This window comes from Macaca thibetana, chromosome 2 (genome assembly GCF_024542745.1).
Source record: "Macaca thibetana thibetana isolate TM-01 chromosome 2, ASM2454274v1, whole genome shotgun sequence".
Lineage (NCBI taxonomy): Eukaryota > Metazoa > Chordata > Mammalia > Primates > Cercopithecidae > Macaca > Macaca thibetana.
Window position 1 is genome coordinate 155,060,762 of NC_065579.1, and position 20,706 is coordinate 155,081,467.

The 20,706-nt window shown below is 38.3% G+C and overlaps 1 protein-coding gene across 4 annotated transcripts in view; it reads left to right on the forward strand.

Annotated features, from left to right (window-relative positions):
* The window catches only part of TMEM39A (transmembrane protein 39A), a 37,261-nt gene extending 22,489 nt beyond the window's left edge, over positions 1–14,772 (forward strand). For 3 of the 4 annotated variants that reach the window (XM_050778757.1, XM_050778759.1, XM_050778760.1), the window contains 4 exons: positions 6,154–6,502; positions 7,285–7,472; positions 9,423–9,543; positions 12,077–14,772. In XM_050778757.1, the coding sequence (XP_050634714.1) occupies positions 6,154–6,502; positions 7,285–7,472; positions 9,423–9,543; positions 12,077–12,310 (892 nt within the window). In that variant the 3' untranslated portion in view covers positions 12,311–14,772. Of the gene's footprint in view, positions 1–6,153; positions 6,503–7,284; positions 7,473–8,335; positions 8,517–9,422; positions 9,544–12,076 lie in introns of those variants that run through there. The other variant, XR_007723187.1, reaches the window with a different exon arrangement.
* The last annotated feature ends 5,934 nt before the right edge of the window (positions 14,773–20,706 follow it).

Genomic DNA, 20,706 nt, shown 5'->3' on the forward strand with positions numbered 1-20,706 from the left:
ACAGGATTTCACCATGTTGCCCAGGCTGAGGAGTAAGTTTTTTTTTTTTTTCATTCCAGAGTGCTTATTACTATATCAGTAGTTCTCAAAATGTAGTTTCTAGAACAGCAGCATCAGCATCACTTACAAATTTGTTAGAAATTCTCAGAATCTACACCAAACCTACTGACATAGAAACTGGAAAGTAGGATCTAGCAAGTTGTGTTTTAACAAGCCCTCAAGGTGATTCTGATGCATGCTCAAGTTTGAGAATTATTGCTTTATATTATTTATGGTGCTGAAGTGTTAGCGTGAATTTATGTGGGTAATTACAAAGTATAAAATCAAGTCATAATCAGAGATTGTGCTAATAAAGATGACAGGAAGAGTCTTTCTATTGGTTATACTATGGTAGGTCTGATTACATTGGTTAAACAGTTATGTAAGTCACTCATCAACTGAATTCATTAATATTACCCTTGTTTTCTACAAATGAGTTATCTATTACAAACATTTTTCTTGACTGATTTCACATGAGGAATATATTTTACATCAATTGTTTCTATGTTTATAGATTAATATTTCAACTATTTGAGTTGAAAATAAATGTTTAGTCATTCTCCTTACTGGTTGAATGAGAAGATTAACCATATCTGATTTGAAAGGCTAATTATAGATATATTGAAGAACATTTTGGCCAAGTTTAAGAGGATTACCATCATCAAGATGGCTAACGAACTTTTCTGTTTCAATTTAAGTATATAAAGAAACTTACTTATTCTTAGAGGCTCTCCACACCCCTTAAAACAATGAAATAATTATGTAATTTAAATACATTTTAGTTTTAAACATACAGGCATACCTCAGAGATATTGTAAGTTCTGTTCCAGACTGCTGCAATGAAGCGAATATCGCAATAAAGCAAGTCATGTCAATTTTTTGATTTCCTAGTGCATATGAAAGTTATGTGTTCACTATACTGTAGTCTATTTTATTTTATTTTATTTTTTGAGACAAGGTCTTGCTCTGTTGCCCAGGCTGGAGTACAGTGGTGCAATCACAGCTCACTGCAGCCTTGCCCTCCTGGACTCAAGCAGTCCTAGGGGACTGGGACTGTAGGCGTGTGCTACCGTGCTTGGCTAATTTTTAGATTTTTTGTAGAAATTGGGTCTCGTTTTGTTACCCAGGCTGGTCTTGAACTCCTGGCTTAAGATCCTCTTGCCTTGGCCTCCTAAAGTGCTGGGATTACAGAGGTGAGCCAACATGCCCAGCTTTACACTATCTATATTCTATTAAGTGCACAATAGCATTATGTCTTTTAAAAGTACATATCTTAATTAAAAAATACGTGATTGCTAAAAGATGCTGATGAGCATTTAAGCCTTCAATGAGTTGTAATCTTCTTGCTGGTAGAGAGGCTTGCCTCAGTGTTGATGGCTGCTGACTGATCAGGGTGGTGGTTGCTGAAGGTTGGGATGGCTTTGTCACTTTCTTAAAATAAGACAACACTGAAGTTTGCCACATCAGTTGACACTTCCTTTCATGAAACATACCTCTGTAGCATGTGATGTGTTTGATAGATGATACTTTACCCACAGTGGAACTTCTTTCAACATTGAAGTAATTTCTCTCAAACCCTGCTACTGCTGTAACAACTATTAAGTTTATATAATATTCTAAATTCTTTGTTGTCATTTCAACAGTGTTCACAGCATCTTTACCAGAAATAGATTTTATCTGAAGAAACAACTTTCTTATCCATAAGAAGCAGCTCCTCATCTGTTTAAGTTTGATCGTGAGAGAGTACAGCCACATCTTCAGTCTTCACTTTTTTTTTTTTTTTCTAAACAGGGTCTCACTCTGTCGCCCAAGTTTGAGTGCAGTGGTATGATCACAGCTCACTGCAACATCTGTCCTGAGCTCAGGTGATCCTCCCACCTCAGCCTCTCACATAGCTGGGACTGCAGGTGTGTGCCATCACGCCTGGCTAATTTTTTTATTTTTATTTTTTTGTAGAGGTGGGGTTTTGCTATGTTGCCTAGGCTGGTGTCGAACTCCTAGGCTCAAGTGATCCAGCCTTCTTGGCTTCCCAAAGTGCTGGGATTATAGGCGTGAGCCACTGCACCCGGTCCAGGCTCCACTTCTAATTCTAGTTACTTTTCCTACCACATTTGCAGTTACTTTCTCCAGTGAAGTCTTGAACCTCTCAGTCATCTATGAGGGTAGGAACCAACTTCCTCCAGATTTGCTCATGTTGATATTTTGACCTCCTCTCATAAATCACAGATGTTCTCAATGGCATTTAGCATGGTGAATTCTTTCCAGATGGTTTTCAGTTTACTTTGCCCAGATCCATTGGAGGAATCTCTATTTAATGCAGAAATATGTTTTGCCTTACAAAACGTATTTCTTAAATAATAAGATTTCAAAATCAGAATTACTTCTTGATCCATGGCTGCAGAATGGATGCTATGTTAACAGGCATAAAAACAATCTCCATCAGAGCCTTTGGTGACTAGGTGCATTGTCAGTGAGCAGTAAGTAAGTATCTTTTTTTTGAGATGGAGTCTCGCTCTGTTGCCCAGGCTGGAATGCAGTGGCATGATCTCGGCTCACTGCAACCTCTGCCTCCCAGGTTCAAGTGATTGTCCTGCCTCAGGCTCCCAAAGTGCTGGGATTATAGGCTTGAGCCACCACACCCAGCCGTACATAATATTTTTAAGGGTATCTTTTTTCTAAGCAGTAGGTTCAACAGTGAGCTTATTAGTAAACCATGCTATAAACAGATGTCCTGTCATCCAGATCATGTTGTTCTATTTCTAGAGCATTGACAGAGTAGATTTTGCATAATTCTTAAAGGTGGTAGGATTTGAACACTCGGAGGCCATTTAGGGTTATTAGTTGGCCTAATTTCAATATTCTTGTGTTTTAGGGAATAGGGAGGCCTGACGTGAGGGAGAGGGAGAGGGGAATGGCTCATTGATGGAGCAGTGAGCACACACTTTCATCCATTAAGTTTGCTATCTCATATGGGTGCAGTTTGTAGTACCCCAAAACAATTACAGTAGTAATATCAAAGATCACATTTCGCATAACAGATGTAATAGTAATGAAAAAGTTTGAAATATTGGGAGAATTCTCAAAATATGACAGAGACACAAAGTGAGCACTTTGGAAAATGGTACCCCCAGATATGCTTGATGCAGGGTTGCCACAAACCTTCAGTTTATAATAATGTGTCTGGGACGTGCAATGAAGTGAAATGCAATAAAATGAGGTCTGCCTGTGTTAGCCTTCTTTACTTTTAAGAAGTTGTATAATCTACCTTTTATCTAAACTTCAATTTAAAAATTGAAAGTGTGAGAAATTTAAAATACTAGATTATGACAATAGCAACATATTTAATTTCCTGTTTATTCATAGGTTAAAATAAGAAAGAGGCCCTTTTCTGCCTCGCTTTTTCCCCCTTCGGTTCTCAAATAGTTTCTCATTAGGGTAAATTAGTCTAAAGTCTAACAGTTGTGGTTCCTAAGTGTGTCTTGAATTGGGTCCAGTGCTCTCCATAGTTTTTACTATTGCATTATTAACCTTCTTCTGGTCTTCTGATAATCCATTCTTGTTCCCCTCCATTTCATTTTTATTGTAGCTAGAATGATTTTCACAATGGGAAATTTAATCATGTTACTAACCCTCTTTAAAATCCTTTAATTAATTATTTTATTTACCTTACAAAGCCCTCCATTGTAGAGCCCAGTATGGGGATAGGGCAGGTGGCCTCACCCATAGAATGAGGGCCATGCAGTTATGTGGCAATGAGACTACAAAGAAGGGTAAAGAATTGGGACCATCATTGCAATCTACCACACACTCCGCCTCTTATCCCCATCCCTACACCTACACATGCAGCTTGTGTTTTGGCAGTATTGAACTTATGATGACCTGCTGTAGCCATCACAAATATGCACATATGAGAGTTTTTTTGTCTAATACTTCTATTTCTGACTGGGTGTGGGGGCTCACACCTGTAATCCCAGCACTTTGCAAGGCCCAGGCGGTAGGATCACTTGAGCACAGGAGTTCAAGAACAGATTGAGCAACATAGGGAGACCCTGTTTATACCAAAAATAAAATAATTAGCTGCATGTAGTGGCATGCGCCTGTAGTCCTAGCTACTTGGCAGGCTGAGGCAGGAGAATTGCCTGAGCCCAAGAAGTTGAGGCTTCAGTGAGCCATAATCTCGCTACTATACTCCAGTCTGGGCGACAGAGTAAGACCTTCTCTCAAAATAAATAAATAAATGAAAATTAGAATTAGGCCAGGTGTGGTGGCTCATGCCTGTAATCCCAGCACTTTGGGAGGCTGAGGTGGGCTGATCATGAGGTAAGGAGATTGAGACCATCCTGGCTAACATGATGAAACCCTGTCTCTACTAAAAAAATTTTTAAAAATTATCCGGGCGTGGTGGCGGGCGTGGTGGCAGGCATGGTGGCAGGCGCCTGTAATCCCAGCTACTCAGGAGGCTGAGGCAGGAGAATGGCGTGAAAAGGGTGGTGGAGCTTGCAGTGAGCCGAGATGGAACCACTGCACTTCAGCCTGGGCGACAGAGTGAGACTCCGTCTCAAAAACAAAAAAAAATTAGAATTAATACTTCTACCCCTACCCACTCATGTCCTCCCAAGGGCACATTCACAGTGGATCCCAGAGCTAATGCTAAGAATGTTCTTAATTAGTTACAAGTAACATCTTTTCTCCCTGTGTAGAAAACTATGGATAAGTGTCATTTGTTCAGTTTGTAATAAAATGTATAACTAAATATCTTTCTTTTTTTTTTTTTTTGAGAAGGAGTTTCGCTCTTGTCGCCCAGGCTGGAGTGCAGTGGTGTGATCTTGGCTCACTGCAGTCTCCACCTCCAAGGTTCAAGTGATTCTCCTGCCTCAGCCTCCGAGTAGCTGGGATTACAGGCACGCGCCACCACACCCAGCTAATTTTTGTATTATTAGTAGAGACAGGGTTTCACCATGTTCACCAGGCTGGTCTTGAACTCTTGACCTCAGGTGACCCACTTGCCTTGGCCTCTCAAAGTGCTGGGATTATAGGCATGAGGGACTGTGGCTGGCCCTAAATATCTTTTTATTTGCTATTTTTCATATCTGAATTTATGTCCGTGAAATGAGCATTTAATTTATAATACCTAGGTCACAATGTGGAAATTACTTAATGAGGACTTGAAGTATTTAAAAAAATTTTAAGGAACCAACAGTTGGAATACTATAAGAAGTTATCAAAAGTCTCAAAAATAATTCACTTCTTTAACCAAGTAATTTTACTTTTAAAAATTCATTTGTACTTCTAGAATGACTCAGAAAGAAAACACCAAAACTGCCCCAGAGTTAAAAATCGAATAAACATGGTAAGATCTGTGGAGAAAAATAAGCAGGAAAGGAGAACTAGGGTCGCCTGTGGGAGTGGGATGAGTGATACAGTAGGGAGGCAGGAGGGTCCCCTACTAAGAAGGGGACATTTGAAGTGAAGGACAAGCTGTACTAAAATGACCAAATGTAAACACGTGTTAGGAAAATCCTTATCACATTGTTATTTATAGTAGTGGAAAATAAGAAACAGCCTAAGTTTCCAGCAAGAGAGAAATGGGTAAATTATGGCATCTCTATATGAGAATACTATTGTATCTTTAAAAATTGCCATAGAAAAATATTTAGACTTGAGAAAATACTCAGTGCACATGGAAAATACTCAGTACACACACATGCACACATGCAAAGTTAAAACAGCAGGATACAAAACACATTGTACTGTATGAGGCCAAACATAAAAGGAAAAAAGCATATGTAACTATATATAAAGTTTAGAAACTTTATATTGGAAATATGTGCATCTAGTTATAAAAATGAGTATTGCTAGGTGATGTGTGTTTTGCCATTGTGGTTTTCTGTAGGTTCTCTATAATCTACAATGAATGTACACGGCTTTTATGGAAAGAAATTGAAGAGCTCTCCAGATAATGAATTTACTATCAGCAGTGCCCCTCCTGAGTTATGTTTACTCTTGTGGGTCCTGACTATTTTATTGACATAAGTTGTAAGTTATATTGACATAAGTTATAAGGTGTGATTTAAGGTGGTATCTGGGGTCTCATTTTCACACTTTGTTTTACAGGTTTGGTGTTTATGTTCCTCTTTGCTGTTTTCATCAAGATAGTAGAGCTCACCTTCTTCTCACAGACTATAACTATGTGGTTCAGCACCAGGCAGTAGAGGAAAGTGCCTCGACTGTGGGAGGCTTGGCCAAATCCAAAGACTTTCTCTCCTTGTTGCTGGAGTCTCTAAAAGAACAGTTTAATAATGCCACACCCATCCCCACCCACAGTTGTCCCCTATCTCCAGACCTCATTCGCAATGAAGTAGAATGTCTGAAAGCAGATTTCAACCACAGAATCAAGGAGGTTCTCTTCAACTCCCTCTTCAGTGCCTACTATGTTGCATTTCTCCCCCTGTGTTTTGTGAAGGTAAGTGGTTATCTTACTTTTATGTGCTTCCTGGATCTGTGTGTGAATTACATAAACTGGGTATTTCTTGTTTAATCCCCCTTTTCTCTGTCTCCCCTTTGGCAGCCTGGATGGTGGAGTTCGGCTGCATCTGGAGTGCACTAATACCGCTCCTGGTTGGCGGATAGGTATTTCCATATATGTGATGCACCCGTGGTGGTCCCCTCTTTTTTTTTTTTTTTTTTTTTTTTTTTTTTTTAAGTATTTTTAGTTTCTGGGGAGAATCAAAATGTACTTATAATAGAATCAGTATGTAGTAGCTTAAGAGGACCAAGGTTTCAGTAAAACTCAGCCTACTATGGTTGATCTTAACATGGTTGTCAGGAGTTTCCTTGAATTTAATCTAACCTTTATCTAAACTTCAGTTTACTTCAATAGAAAAGAAAAATGGTCTGGATGTCACTTGGGCCCAAAATCTTTTGGGACATTTTAGTGCCCTTTCTTTACCCATTCAGAAGTACTTCTGCAGCCGGAATGGTCCTTCAGAGAACACTCAGTTCTTCTAGAAAGGAGACACTTAAAATATAATCGCCTCTCCCTCCCATCCCTAACTCATACAGCCAGAAAGTCAGGTTGAAGGATTGTGGAGGACTCTGCTCTTGAACTTTCTGCACGGACAGCAGGACCACCAGTGCATGTGTGATTCAGTGTGGCATTTGTCTGCAGGGCATATGTACACGCACCCATCCCTGCCTCTTTTTACCAGTGCATGTATCATTTCTCTCTCTTCTGATCTCTTCCAGAGTACCCAGTACTATGACATGCGCTGGTCATGCGAGCACCTCATTATGGTGTGGATCAATGCTTTTGTCATGCTCACCACGCAACTGTTGCCATCCAAATACTGTGATTTGCTACATAAATCAGCTGCTCACCTGGGCAAGTGGCAGAAGCTGGAACATGGGTCCTACAGCAATGCTCCCCAGCACATGTGAGTAAGCTAGAGGGTAAAACCATGTAACACTTCCTACATGCTGCTGATCATGTTTATTTGCTTTGTATGTCATTCTTGCTCTTGGCTTTGAACATTTAATTTTTAGTTTTTGTCTTACATGGATGCTTGTCATCATGCTAAACTGAATACAAGGGACATTAACTCATTTCCACCACCACCCCCAGCTTCTTAAATGCGTTCTACCTTTCAGCTGCCCAGTCACTCTTAGAGTGTATAATTTGTCTCCCAAGCAATGCAATTGGAGTTTTCTTTCAATCTTACCCCTTTGCCCAAATGCAAAGAGTCATATATTTTATTCCTCTTTAGAAGACTTTAAGATTTGTCTTCTCATCTTCATTGCCACAGCTGAGTAGTTGCTAGCTACTCATCTCACACTTAGCTGGAATATGCTTCTCTCATTTTTTTCTTTCTAATACATGCAGTTTTATTCTAGTAATTTTCCTTACCTGTACTTTTTTACTATTATTTTCTTTCTAAACTCTCTACTGAATATTTCCCTGCTTCTCCTGTGTTTAAGTGAGAACTGTGCCTGACTGTGAGTTCTTTGGAAGAATTTTTCTCGTTGTGTCCCCCTTATCAGTCATTACTCCACATGGCTCCTGTGATCCAAAATGGCTAACATTAGGACCGTTTTATTCTGTCACTTCTGAGTCCTTCATCATACTTTTCTTTCAGACCCAAACCATCTTCATCTTCCCCCTTTTGTAATTCGAACATTTCACAAATTTCATCTCCTAGAAATTTTTCCCTAGTTAAGTGGGACAGATTGAGGTGACCTTCCCTTTCCCTCTCCCCCTGAGAGTTCTCCCTTCAATTATCTGCCTTGATGTCTGATACAGATTAGCACAGGCCTTCAAGCCCAGGAACTGAAAGAGATTGGGCCAGGCTGAAAAGAAACCCGACTGTGGGCAAAGGACAGATTTCAATAAAAATTGAAAATACAATCCACAGTACTAGTACTGTACATCTTCAGGCTACTGATGGCACATGGCCATGAGGTGTATCATCACTTTAATGCTGGTAAGTGTCAGCAAGGCTGGTGGAACATTTTCTGAACTGGGAAAGCTTCAGGGTGCTAGAATTTTTTTTTTTTTTTTTTAAATAACATATCTAAACTGCCTCCCAGTTCTTACCCTAGGAAACTAACCTTTCCAAAATCAGGAAGAGATGAATTAACTTAGATTTTTTTAAAAAAAGCTTAACCTGAAGATCCCTGTCCCCACCCAAACTCCATTGTGCTGGAAAGAATGAAGCTGCTGCTTCTGTAACTTCTTTTCCCCCAGAGAAACCTATAAAAATAAACCACAAAAGCAGTGAAAAGTCTGTGTGTGTGTGAGATGTGTCGCTGTGTTCTACTGTATACCTTCTTACAGTTGTGAGGTATTTGAATTGTGTGATAAGCAAACTGATTTCCTATAGTTTTTTGGGATGTAATTCTGCAGTAAATGTCATGCTAGATTGACAATGTGCTAATTTCTCCACTACGCTTATTACCATCAGCTTTCTCTTCTTGTTTGTTCCCTCTAGCATTTCCACCAGTAGACTGCTCACTTGGGATGGAGATGACAGTCTGCCTGCTTACACACTATTTTCTGGCTCATAGTGTGACTCATAGCCACACTATTTTCTGGCTTACACATTTATGTCTGCTCATTCTTCTAAGCCTCTTAAGTCCTTTGACACTGAGTTAACTGTACTTCTTTGCAACCTCTGTGTACTATATAGCAATGAATTTAAAGTAACAAATCCTTTCTAAAACTACTCCAGTTTGACCATGGAATTACTGTATTTTCAGTAATTACTGTATTTTCAGGCAGATGAAGCCTTGATTGTTTAATTCCTTCCATTAAAATACAGCTGGCCTTGGCAGATACTATCTTATCTGTAATTGCCAATATGCTAACATTGCATTTCTTTCTCCCTTAGTTGGTCAGAAAATACAATATGGCCTCAAGGGGTGCTGGTGCGGCACAGCAGATGTTTATATAGAGCCATGGGGCCTTACAACGTGGCAGTGCCTTCAGATGTATCCCATGCCCGCTTTTATGCAAGTACCACTTATTTATTTTCAAACATAAGCTTAGGGGTAAGTGTTAGGAGGCCACCTGTGTGGAAGCATGTAGCATAGTGTATAGCACATACTAGGAAATTATTACAAGGTAATTATTGCCACTAGCGTAACAGTGGTCCCTGTACTTTGGAAATGTCTTCTGAAGGGCAGATTGAAGATCATATACCATTATTCCAGTTTTAGTGGCTTAGCTGGTTTCTGTAGTTACATTGGTATTTGTTGAATCTAGTATTACTTGAAACAAGTAGGCAGCTATCTAAGACTCCTTTTTCATCTTACCATTTTTGTTTTGTAAGAGTTTGGTTTAGTGGTATTGTTAAGATATACTGTATCTGTGTATCCATAAGTGACATTTAATATATTAATAGTGTGGTGGTTTTATTTTTAGGTATTTGTCATATATGTTGTTTCTTTAAAAAGGCTTTAGCTTCCCCTTTGGAAGTCAGATAAATGCCATCAAAAGGAAAAAAGCTTAAAAGTTAAAAAAGGAAAAAGCAATAGAAACTCACTATATCCAGCTTCTGTTCCATTGAACTCATCCCTTTGGTTATGATCTATTTGGTCTTTCAGCCTTCCAGAAATTATCTGTACAAGGCAAAAGTATATACTTATAAAAGAAAGACCAGCTGACCAATGCGAGTGGGGAAAACTAGGTGCCTGTGGGGGACTGTTTATAGTAAAAATGCCCATAGTGCAGTGCGTTGCTTTTGAAAGGGGATCATATTCTAAACAAGAATTGAAGATCTTTTAAAAATACTTGCATCTCTTTCTCCCTCAGTCCTTCCCAGTTCCTGTGAGGGGGGTACATGGACTTTCTGGTTCTGCAGGTGTTTGTTACTGAGGGACACTTCAATTAAATATTGGGAACTTGCACCAGGCATGATGCTTATAAATACCATGGTAGGGGAATGCAGGGTGGGGCAGGTTGGGAGGAACATGGGGAAGGTGAAAGGCCCTTGAATGAGAAAATGACAGGCATCTCCTTCTTGACGCCAGTGGAAATGCCTTAAGGTGGAGGAAAGGACTTAAGTCACAAGTACATGAGCATTTGATTTCTGTATAGAATATTTAATTCAGCCAGCTGAATTCTCTAGGCCATTAATGACTTCTGTTGGTCCTTGCTATCTCCTTGAGACCTGTGATAGCCAAATAGTTCATTAGAATTTTCTGCGTGAAAATTAGGTATTTTCCTTGCTAGCTTTGGACAGCTGAAAAATCAGATGGAATCCATGGAAAGAAGATTAGGCAAGTTGATTTATTACTGATTTTGCAGGACTGGATAGATAGTTAAATCAGTGCTTCTCCAAGTGATCCATGGGCCACCTGGCCCACTATTTTTAAAAAGTGATTCAGGGCCCCTATATCAGACTTCTGAACCAGAATCTCTGGATGATCCCAGGAATTGGCAGCATTTGTGGATTTGGAAATGATTCTTAGGCACACCGAAGTTTCAAAACAGTCATTTAAAATGTGCCTATTACCTATCGCTGTCAGACTCCAGGTTAAACATTTTCTTCCTCTTGAACCTGGAAACTTAAAGCTGTCAGGATAATTTGGCTTCATTCTGAGGTGTAAGCTCTGAGATCTAAGTTCCATTTAAATTAGTTCTTTTAGATCTGATCACTGCTGTTACTGTACTGTTTGTCTTCATCTAGATTTAGGATTAGACTGGTTAAACTGAACTGTTAATGTTCCTTTACAACTTGTGGCCTATATGTTTGTATTCTTAACTTTGTATTAGAAAACCAGAATTTAGCCTTTTAGAGTGGAGAATTTAGTGGGAGTAAATATAGTAGTAGTAAGCCCTATTTTTAGTCTAATTCTGACTCATTTTTCCTTCCTCCTTATCCTGTCTTTGTGTACCCTACTTCTCAATATCCAGAAGAAAATCAGTAATTAAACACACAGGTATATGGTGTAGAGGATTTCAGTAAGTGACCATGGTGGGTAAACAGTTTAAGGAAAAATTAAAAAACTATTATATTGATATTTGATTTGTAACCTCTCTTTTCCCCAAACTTCTCTAGTGTTGGTATTTATGTCTTAGTTTACAAGCCAAGAATGTTTTTTACATTTTTAAGTGGTTACATAAGTACCTATGTAATATCCTTAACTTTTGCCTCTTGACTTACAAAGCCTAAAATATTTCCTATTTGGTCCTTTATCCACCTCTGTCTTAGATAAATATACTTTCGTGTTTACCCTAAATAAAATCTATACCTAAGATACAGTCTAAGAAAAATGTTTATAAGTAGTTTTCTTTTGGGCATAATCTCTTTTCGTGTCTCAGGGGCATTGAAATAAAACTTATTTCATTATTTCTTGGGCAAAAAGGAAAATGTTTCAGTCTTTATAGCAAGAAATAGCCTGATAGTAAATAAACAGATCTATTTGTTATTATATATGGGAACCTGTAAATATTAAATTATTTTAGAAAAATAAATGCAAGAATAACTACAGCCATTACTTTTCTATGAAATAACGTTTTGCTTTTTTAACTTCCTTACAGTTCTTATTTCATCGACCATTAAGGCTGTTAAATCTGCTTATCCTTATTGAGGGCAGTGTCGTCTTCTATCAGCTCTATTCCTTGCTGCGGTCGGAGAAGTGGAACCACACACTTTCCATGGCTCTCATCCTCTTCTGCAACTACTATGTTTTATTTAAACTTCTCCGGGACAGAATAGTATTAGGCAGGGCATACTCCTACCCACTCAACAGTTATGAACTCAAGGCAAACTAAGCTGCCTCTCAACAATGAGGGAGAACTCAGATAAAAATATTTTCATACGTTCTATTTTTTTCTTGTGATTTTTATAAATATTTAAGATATTTTATATTTTGTATACTATTATGTTTTGAAAGTCGGGAAGGGTAAGGGATATTAAATGTATCCGTAAACAAGGTGATGTGATCTTTCATGTGTTAGTATATTTGAATAATATACATATGAGAGGTATGCCTGTCCAGTAAAGAGATTGATTTGTTTGTATGGCTCTGGAATAACTCATTCGTTTATGAACACATCTCATGTATTACTTGACACAGTACCTTTGGTATGTCTGCTTTTCTTTCAATCTTCATTATCTTTAGCCCTCAGCTGGCCAGTAATTATTGCTAAAGAAAGGGAGATCAGTGGAGTTGCCTACCAGCACCCATTCTCTTTTAGTTCAGCTGGCTAATAGTATTGGAATACATCGGGAAAAGAGTGGGTTAAAGTCCTAGGTGGGGTTCTCTTTGTTGCCTACTAGGAGGAAGCAGTAGGCTTCCTTTCTAAGATAGGGACTCAGCTGGTCTATTTTACCCTGTGACGTGTAAATATACTTTTGAATAAGCTACTATCCTGAGGCTCAGGGTTTTGCTGCCACTTTTCCTGTTTTTCCACTTCTGCTTCCAAAGATTTTCCTTTTAGTTGTTTGAAACAATACTTTACAAGACAGGAAGTCTTTAGACTGCCCGCATTCATGAAGGAGATGATGTGTGGCTAGATCAGTAGAAGCAGCTGAGTGCAAATGCCTTGTTGGCTAGAGTATCGGAAGGTTGAAAATTCCAGGTAACTGGGAGAATGGGCAAGTCCTCAGCTGAACAATCTTGGATGTAGTCTAGCAGCAACCCACCTACAGTGGCATTATGTTTGGAGTTACGAGGAGAAGTGAAAGATAAGAATTACCTACAGCTTTGTATTCAGATAATTTATATCCAAAATTTGTGTTTTAAATTTCATACTCCAGAACTTTTATGTTTATGAGTATTAGCCCTTTAGGTTATGGGAGGTGATATACTTAGTCCATTGATATTGTCACTTGTCATCTAAATTTATGAGACCTTGTCTTAGAGAATCTAAACTATATTGTCTTATGTTTTCTGTGCTGAGTTTGGTTTGTTACACTCTGAAACTTCTGGTGAGACAAAATAAGACTTATGAAGTAAAAAGACCAATCATGTAGTTCACAAGCTGGCTCTGAAAATAATTCTTGCAGAAGAGTTCTGAAAGGTTTCACCAAAGGAAGCATTGTGAGGAGTGTGTATAAAACCAAGGTACCCAATATCAGTTTATGTTTAAATTAATAATTGTTTCCTTAAATATTTTGATGCGTATACTTTTTTTTAAGTTAACATTATTTGGCATTCAGTCTGAGTCTGTTCAACCATTCAACAAAGATATATTAACCACTAGACACTACACTAGGCCCTGGGGATATAGCAGTGAATAAGAAATGCAAAGGTCCTACCTCCACAGAGCTTAAAATATGCATGAGGATGGGGGAGTTAGGTGGTGCAGAAAATACAGCAAATAAATTTATGTATAATATAACATTCCCTGGTAGTAGTGATAAGTGCAACAAAGGGAAATCAGGGCAAGGAAATAGTGGTAAGAATGGCACTGCTAGAAGGCATCTTTGAGGAGATGATTTTTGAGCAAAAGCAAAAGCAAGACTGAATCATATAAATAGCTTTGGGGAGAATGCCATGTTACAGTAGCAGCAAGGGCACTGTTGGTATATTGGAAGAATAGCACAAAAATAAGTATATTAGTTAGTTGCTTTTTAAAGTAGTTCAGCCTAAATATAGTGGTTCTTGAGGTAGGGGTGAGAAGGATAGGGAATCTGCCATCTCTATGCTTTCCATAGGATCTTAAAGTATGCTTCTCTTGGCAGCAAACATTTTGATGAGATTACTCAGTAGTTTAGAGCAAAATGGGTGGCATGGGCACAGAGATATCTCATCAAAATTGCCCCAAGTTGGCTGTAGCTTGGAAAAGTAACCCAGATAACCCTGATTAGAGATAACAGACCAGTCTTATAAACTGATATGATGCCCCTTCTGGCTTGATCTGTCTTGGTCCTGTCCTAAGGGAATAGCACAGAACCAGATACTGGCTTGGCTAAATAAATAAATGGATATAAGAAATAAATAAAAATAAATTTTGGCTAATGGAATTGCAAAGTTCCTCCTACCCTCACCTCCAGATATGGCAGCATAAGGGGCATAAGACCGTTTAGTTCAATGTGTTCTACACATTCCAGCTGTTTTTTTGTTTTTGTTTTTGTTTGTTTTGTTTTTGTAGGGGCCATGTTCATGGAAGAGAGAAAAATTACTAGTTACCTGGATATCCTATTATAGTTCATGTAACAGAAGGGACACCATATTTGCTCAGTGATAGTGGAAAAATGTGTAATCATTAAATAATGACCTTTTTTGTAATTCTTTGTTGGGAAGTTAAAAATGTTTGTGGAAAGCATGCTTTAGCAAAAGTTCAGTTGGGTGGACTTGGATACTGGAAAAGGAAAGAAGATACTTGACTAGTCTGGGTGGTCTAAGGTGGGTAAATAAATGAATAGAGGAGGGCAGTTCACAGGAATGAGCATGACAGAAGTTTTCCTCAATATCCTATTTACTCTGATTCCATGTTTATATTCCTGATCCTCCTTTCCTTCCTGTCCCTATCAGTCACCACCACTGCCACCTGTTCTGCCGTTTCTCCCTTTTTTTTTTAATTAATTTTTTTTAAAATTTCTATTAACTGAGCTAGCCAGGCATCTCATTTCTATGTACTGGGCAATTATATGCCAAACACTGGTGCTGGAGATAGTGATGTTCGAGTTCATTAACTAATAGAAGACAGACAAGTAAACCAATTGTCACACAAAGGTGTTCATTAATAGAAATATGTATGAGATATGTAATAGATATCAGATCTATTAAGAATCTTGAGTGTGAAGCCCAATAAAGTGCACTTTTCATAAGTACTTCAAATAAGCTGACAGATGTCTTGGGACTTTTGTAGACAGAAGATAGCTAATGAAAGATTTTAAGCTAAGAATAACTTACGATCCAATGGGTTGTAGTTCCCAAAGTAATCTCTAGGTCAGCAGCATCAGCATCACTTAACTGGAAACTTGTTAAAAATGGACATTTTCAAGCCCTACTCCACACCTGCTGAGTAAGAAACTACATGGAGCCCGCAATCTGTTTTAACATGCTGTCCAGGTGATTTTTAGGAATGCTGAAGTTTAAGAACCACTGTCCTCTCTTAGACAACTTTGAAAGCAGTATGTAGAAGGTTTGGAGATGGGGCAATGTCGATGAGACTACAAGTAGGAGACTAGCCAACTCTTTTAAAAGTCCATGTAAGAGAAAATAAAAAACAGAGCAAGACGGCAGAGTAGGAAGTCTCAGCCTCCACTTGCTTTCATAGAAAGTTCAGCTAGCAACTCCACAGACTAGAACATCTTTTTGAAAACCCCAACACTTAGAAACTAGTCTGAGACACTAGTATGGTCCATAAAGCTTAATGAAATCTGAATTCAAAGGGTAAGAACAGTCTCACTTTGACTATATTGCTCACTCCCTTCCCCCAAGTTGACATAATGCCAGATGAAGAATTCCCTAGGCCAACAGTTTATACAGGGGGAAAAGAAAACCAGATCCAGTTTCCCTAGCATTCCAAGATGCTTCCCAGGAAGCCCAGTCCGGTCTCATCTCATGAGAAGCACTAGGGGAAACCACATGGCTAGACTGCCTGGAATCAGGTAGAAACAAAGAAAGGAAGCAGAGGTAGTGAACAGCATGCAGATACTGGTGGACCTCTGTGTTCCTGCTTGGCTGAGGTGCCTGATCAAAGATATCAGCCAACCTCATAGCCCACCTGCAAGGCTGAGCTGGTGACCTTCAAAATTTGCACAGTGGGGGCTGGGTGTGGTGGCTCATGCCTGTAATCCCAGCACTTTGGGAGGCTGAGGTGGGTGGATCACTTGAGGTCGCTGAGTTCAAGACCAGCCTGTGAAACCCTGTCTCTACAAAAAATACAAAAATTAGCTGGGCATGGTGGCTCACGCCTGTAATCCCAACTACTCGCGAGGCTGACACAGGAGAATTGCTTGAACTCGGGAGGCAGAGGTTGCAGTGAGCCGAGATTGTGCCACTACACTCCAGCCTGGGCGACAGAGCAAGACTCCATCTCAAAAAAAAAAAAAAAAAAAAAAAAAAAAAAAAAAAGACAGTGGGAAGTACAATCTAGCCTGAGTGCCTACACTACTGGTCTTCCTGCCTAGCTTCAGAGCCAACTCCCAACAACCCTGCCAGGAAGGTAGATGCCTGCCTTTTATTTTGGAGAAGTGAAGGGGCTAGACCACCTTGACCTTAGAAGTCAAGCAGCAGCTCCACCAAGCCAAAAAGCACTTCCAATGACCCTGCCCAGGCAAAGAGACTTCCACCTCCACACATCCGGAAGAAGCAAAGTGGCTAGACCTGCTTAACTCCGGAGACCAAAAGCCACTGAACTCGGCCAAAATTTCACTCCATGGCTTCATCCTGATGGAAGCAACCCTTAATTGCACATTTCTAAGGAGTACAGCCTCTGGACACACATGTTATGAGTAGTGACTCCGCCTAACCTTGTAGCCCAGTCTACAGCCCTGCCCAATTGCAGGTCCCAAATATCAGAATTATCAGCCAGGCAGTACCAGAAGTGGCCAGTCTGACCAGAAGTCATTGCAATACCCAACCAGCAATTCCACTCAATACAGCAAAGGCCGTGGCCCAGTCAGCTAGAGAACTCACAAGAAGCTCTGCCTGCCTGGGGTTATCATCAGCTGATCCTTCCAGAATCATAGGATAGACTAAATAGTGAAGGGCTATCCCTGCCCAAGAACACCTGTAACGGCCAGAAGAGGGGGCTGTCTCCTCAAATGCACAGACAACAATACAAGAACATACAGATTACGAAGAATCAGACAATCATGACACCTACAAAAGAAACTAATAAAGCTCCAATAATAGGCCCCAAAGAAATGGAGATTTATGAAATAACTGACAATTCAGAATAATACCTGTAAAGAAGTTCAGTGAACTATCAATGTATATACAGATAAAAAATTTAATGAAATTTGAAAATGGTACACTAAAAAGAAAGCTGATAAATAGAAACAATAAGAATGGGATAGAAGTTCAAGAGACTGAAAAATTCAACAGAAAGCTTCAACAGCTGATTCAATCAAGAAGAATCAGAATATTTGAAATTATCTAGTCAGGAGCAAAAAAAAAAAGAGGTGCCTGAAAAGCATATTTAAAGGGGCCAAAAAGCATATTTAAAGAAATAACGGCTAAAAACTTCCTTAATCTGTGGTAGATGCCAACATCCAGGTATAGGAACTGCAGAGGTTTCCAACCAAATTCAACCCAAAGAGGAGTACACCACAACACATAATAAACTATCAAAAATCAAAGGCAAAAAATTTTGAGAGCATCAAGAGGCAAGAAACGTATCACATAAAAAGGAGTGCCATACAACCATTGGCAGAGTTCTCAGCATAAACCCTGCAGGCCAGGAGAGATTAGGATAAATTCAAAGTGCACAAGAGAACAACTGCCAACCAATAATACTTTATCCAGCAAAGCTGTCTTTCATAAATGAGGGAGAAGTAAAAAAAAAAGTTTGTTTTCCCAGACAAACAAAAGCTAAAGGAATTCATCATCACTAGACCTGCCTTGTAGGAATTGCTAAATGGAGTTACTTAAACTGAAACAAAAAACTGGTAATTAATAACATGAAACATGCACAAAACTCAAACGTATAAATAAAGCAGAGCCCATTCAGAATACTATTGGATTGTAATGATGGTGTAAAAGTATAGGGTTATATGCAAAGTTAAGTAGTTATAAGCTTAAAATAGGTGGTTGTAAGTATAAGATGTTCCATGTAAGCCTAATAGTAACCACAAAGCAAAAATCTTTAGAAGCACAAAGCAAAAATATCAAAGCATACTCCTATAGAAAACAAACCACAAAGGAATACAGCAAGAGAGGAGGAAAGAAATGAAGTATGTACAAAACAATCAGAAACAACTAACAAAATGACTGTAGTAAGTCCTTACCTAGCAACAATTGAATGTCAATGGATTAATTTCTCCAATAAAAAGACAGAGTGGCTGAATGGATAAAATAAGACCTAACTATATGCTGCCTACAAGAGACTCACCTCACTTTTAGACATAGACTGAAAGTGAAGGGATAGAAAATAATACTCCACACAAATGGAAACCAAAAGACAGTAGGATGGCTATACTTATATCAGACAACATAGACTTTAAGTCAAAAACTCTGGAAAAAAGAAAAACATAAAGAAGGACATCATATGATAAAAGGGTCAATTCATCAAGAAGACATAACAATTGTAAATTTATATGCACTCAATATTGAAGTACCTAAATATATAGCACAAATATTAGAGGATCTGAAGGGAGAGATGGATTACAACACAAGAATAGTAGGGGATTTCAGTACCCCATCTCAACAATGGACAGAGCGTCCAAAGAGAATAAGGAAGCATTAGACTTGAGCAACACTGGACCAAATGGACCTAACAGACATATACAGAACATTCCATCTAATAGCAACAGAATACACACTCTCAAGTGCACACAGAGCATTCAACAGAATAGATCACATGTTAGGGCACAAAAAAGCCTCAGCAAATTTAAGAAGACTGAAATTATATCAAATATCTTTTCCAATCACAAATTATATCAAATATCTTTTCATTCCAATGGTATGAAATGAGAAAAGAATACCAAGAGGAATTTTGGAGAATTCACAAATACATGGATATTAACATTCTCCTGAACAACCAATGGGTCAATGAAGAAATTCAAGGGAAAATTTTAAAGGATCTTGAGACAAAAGTGGAAACACAACATATTAAAACTTATGGGATACAGCAAAAGCAGTTCTAAGAATAAAGTTTATAGCAATAAATGCCTACATCAAAAAAGAAGTTCTCAAATAAACAACCTAACATTATACCTCAAAGAACTAGAAAAAGAACAAATTAAGCCCAAAGTTAGCAGAAGGAAGGAAATAATTATGATCACAGCAGAAATAAATGAGATAGAAAGGCAATACAAAAGACCAATGGAAAAAAAAGCTGCTTTTTTGAAAAGATAAAATTGACAAACCTTTAGCTAGACTAAGAAAAAAAGAATAGATCAAATAAATAAATTCACAAATGAAAGAAAGGACATTACAGCTGATACCCCAGAAATAAAAAGGATCATGAAAGACTACTATAAACAAATGCCAATAAATTGGAATATCTACAATAAATGGATAAATCCTTAGATGCGTGTAATCCCAAGACCAAATAATGAAGAAATAGAAAAATCTGAACAGACCAATAACAAGTAAGGAGATTGAATCAGTAATAAAAAGTCTGTCATCAAAGTAAAACCCAAGACCTGATGAGTTCACAGCTTAATTCTACCAAACATTTAAAGAATTAATACCAATCTTGCTCAAACCCTTCCAAAAAAAATTGGGAAAGGAGGGAGTACTTCCAACCTCTTTTTGTGAGGGCAGTATTACCCTAATACTAATGCCAGACAAGGAAATTACAAGAAAATAAAATTACAGGCCAATAACCTTGATGAACATAGAAGCAAAAATCCTCAACAAAATACTAGCAAACTGAATTCAACAACATATTAAAAGGATTATCCACGATGATCAAGTGGAATTTATCCCTGGTATATGAGGATGGTTAACATATGCAAATCAATACATGTAACACGTCACATTAACAGAATGAAGGACAAAATCTATATGATCATCTCATTAGATGAAGAAAAAGCATTTGACAAAATTCAACATCCTTTTATGATAATAACTCTCACTAAAATAAGGAATAGAAGGGATGTACCTCAATACAGTGAAGGCCACATATGAGAAGCCCATAGTTAACATTATACTGAATGATGGAAAATTGAAAGCCTTTCCTCTAAGATCTGGAACAACATGAGGATGCTCACTCTTGCCATTTCTAGATTATACAGTATTGGAAATCTTTGCCTGAGCAATTAGGCAAGAGAAAGAAATAAATAGCACACAAATAGAAAGGAACAAGTGAAATTGTCAGTTTGCTGAAATGACATAATCTTATATGTATCTTATATATAGAAAATCCAACAGTCTCCACCAAAAAAAACTGTTGGAACTAATAAATACAGTAATGTTGCAGGATCCAAAACTGACACACAAAATCAGTAGCATTTCTATACACTAACAACAAACTATCTGAAAAGAAATCAAGAGAACAATCCCACTTACAACAGCTACAAAAAGAAATACTTAGGAATAAATTTA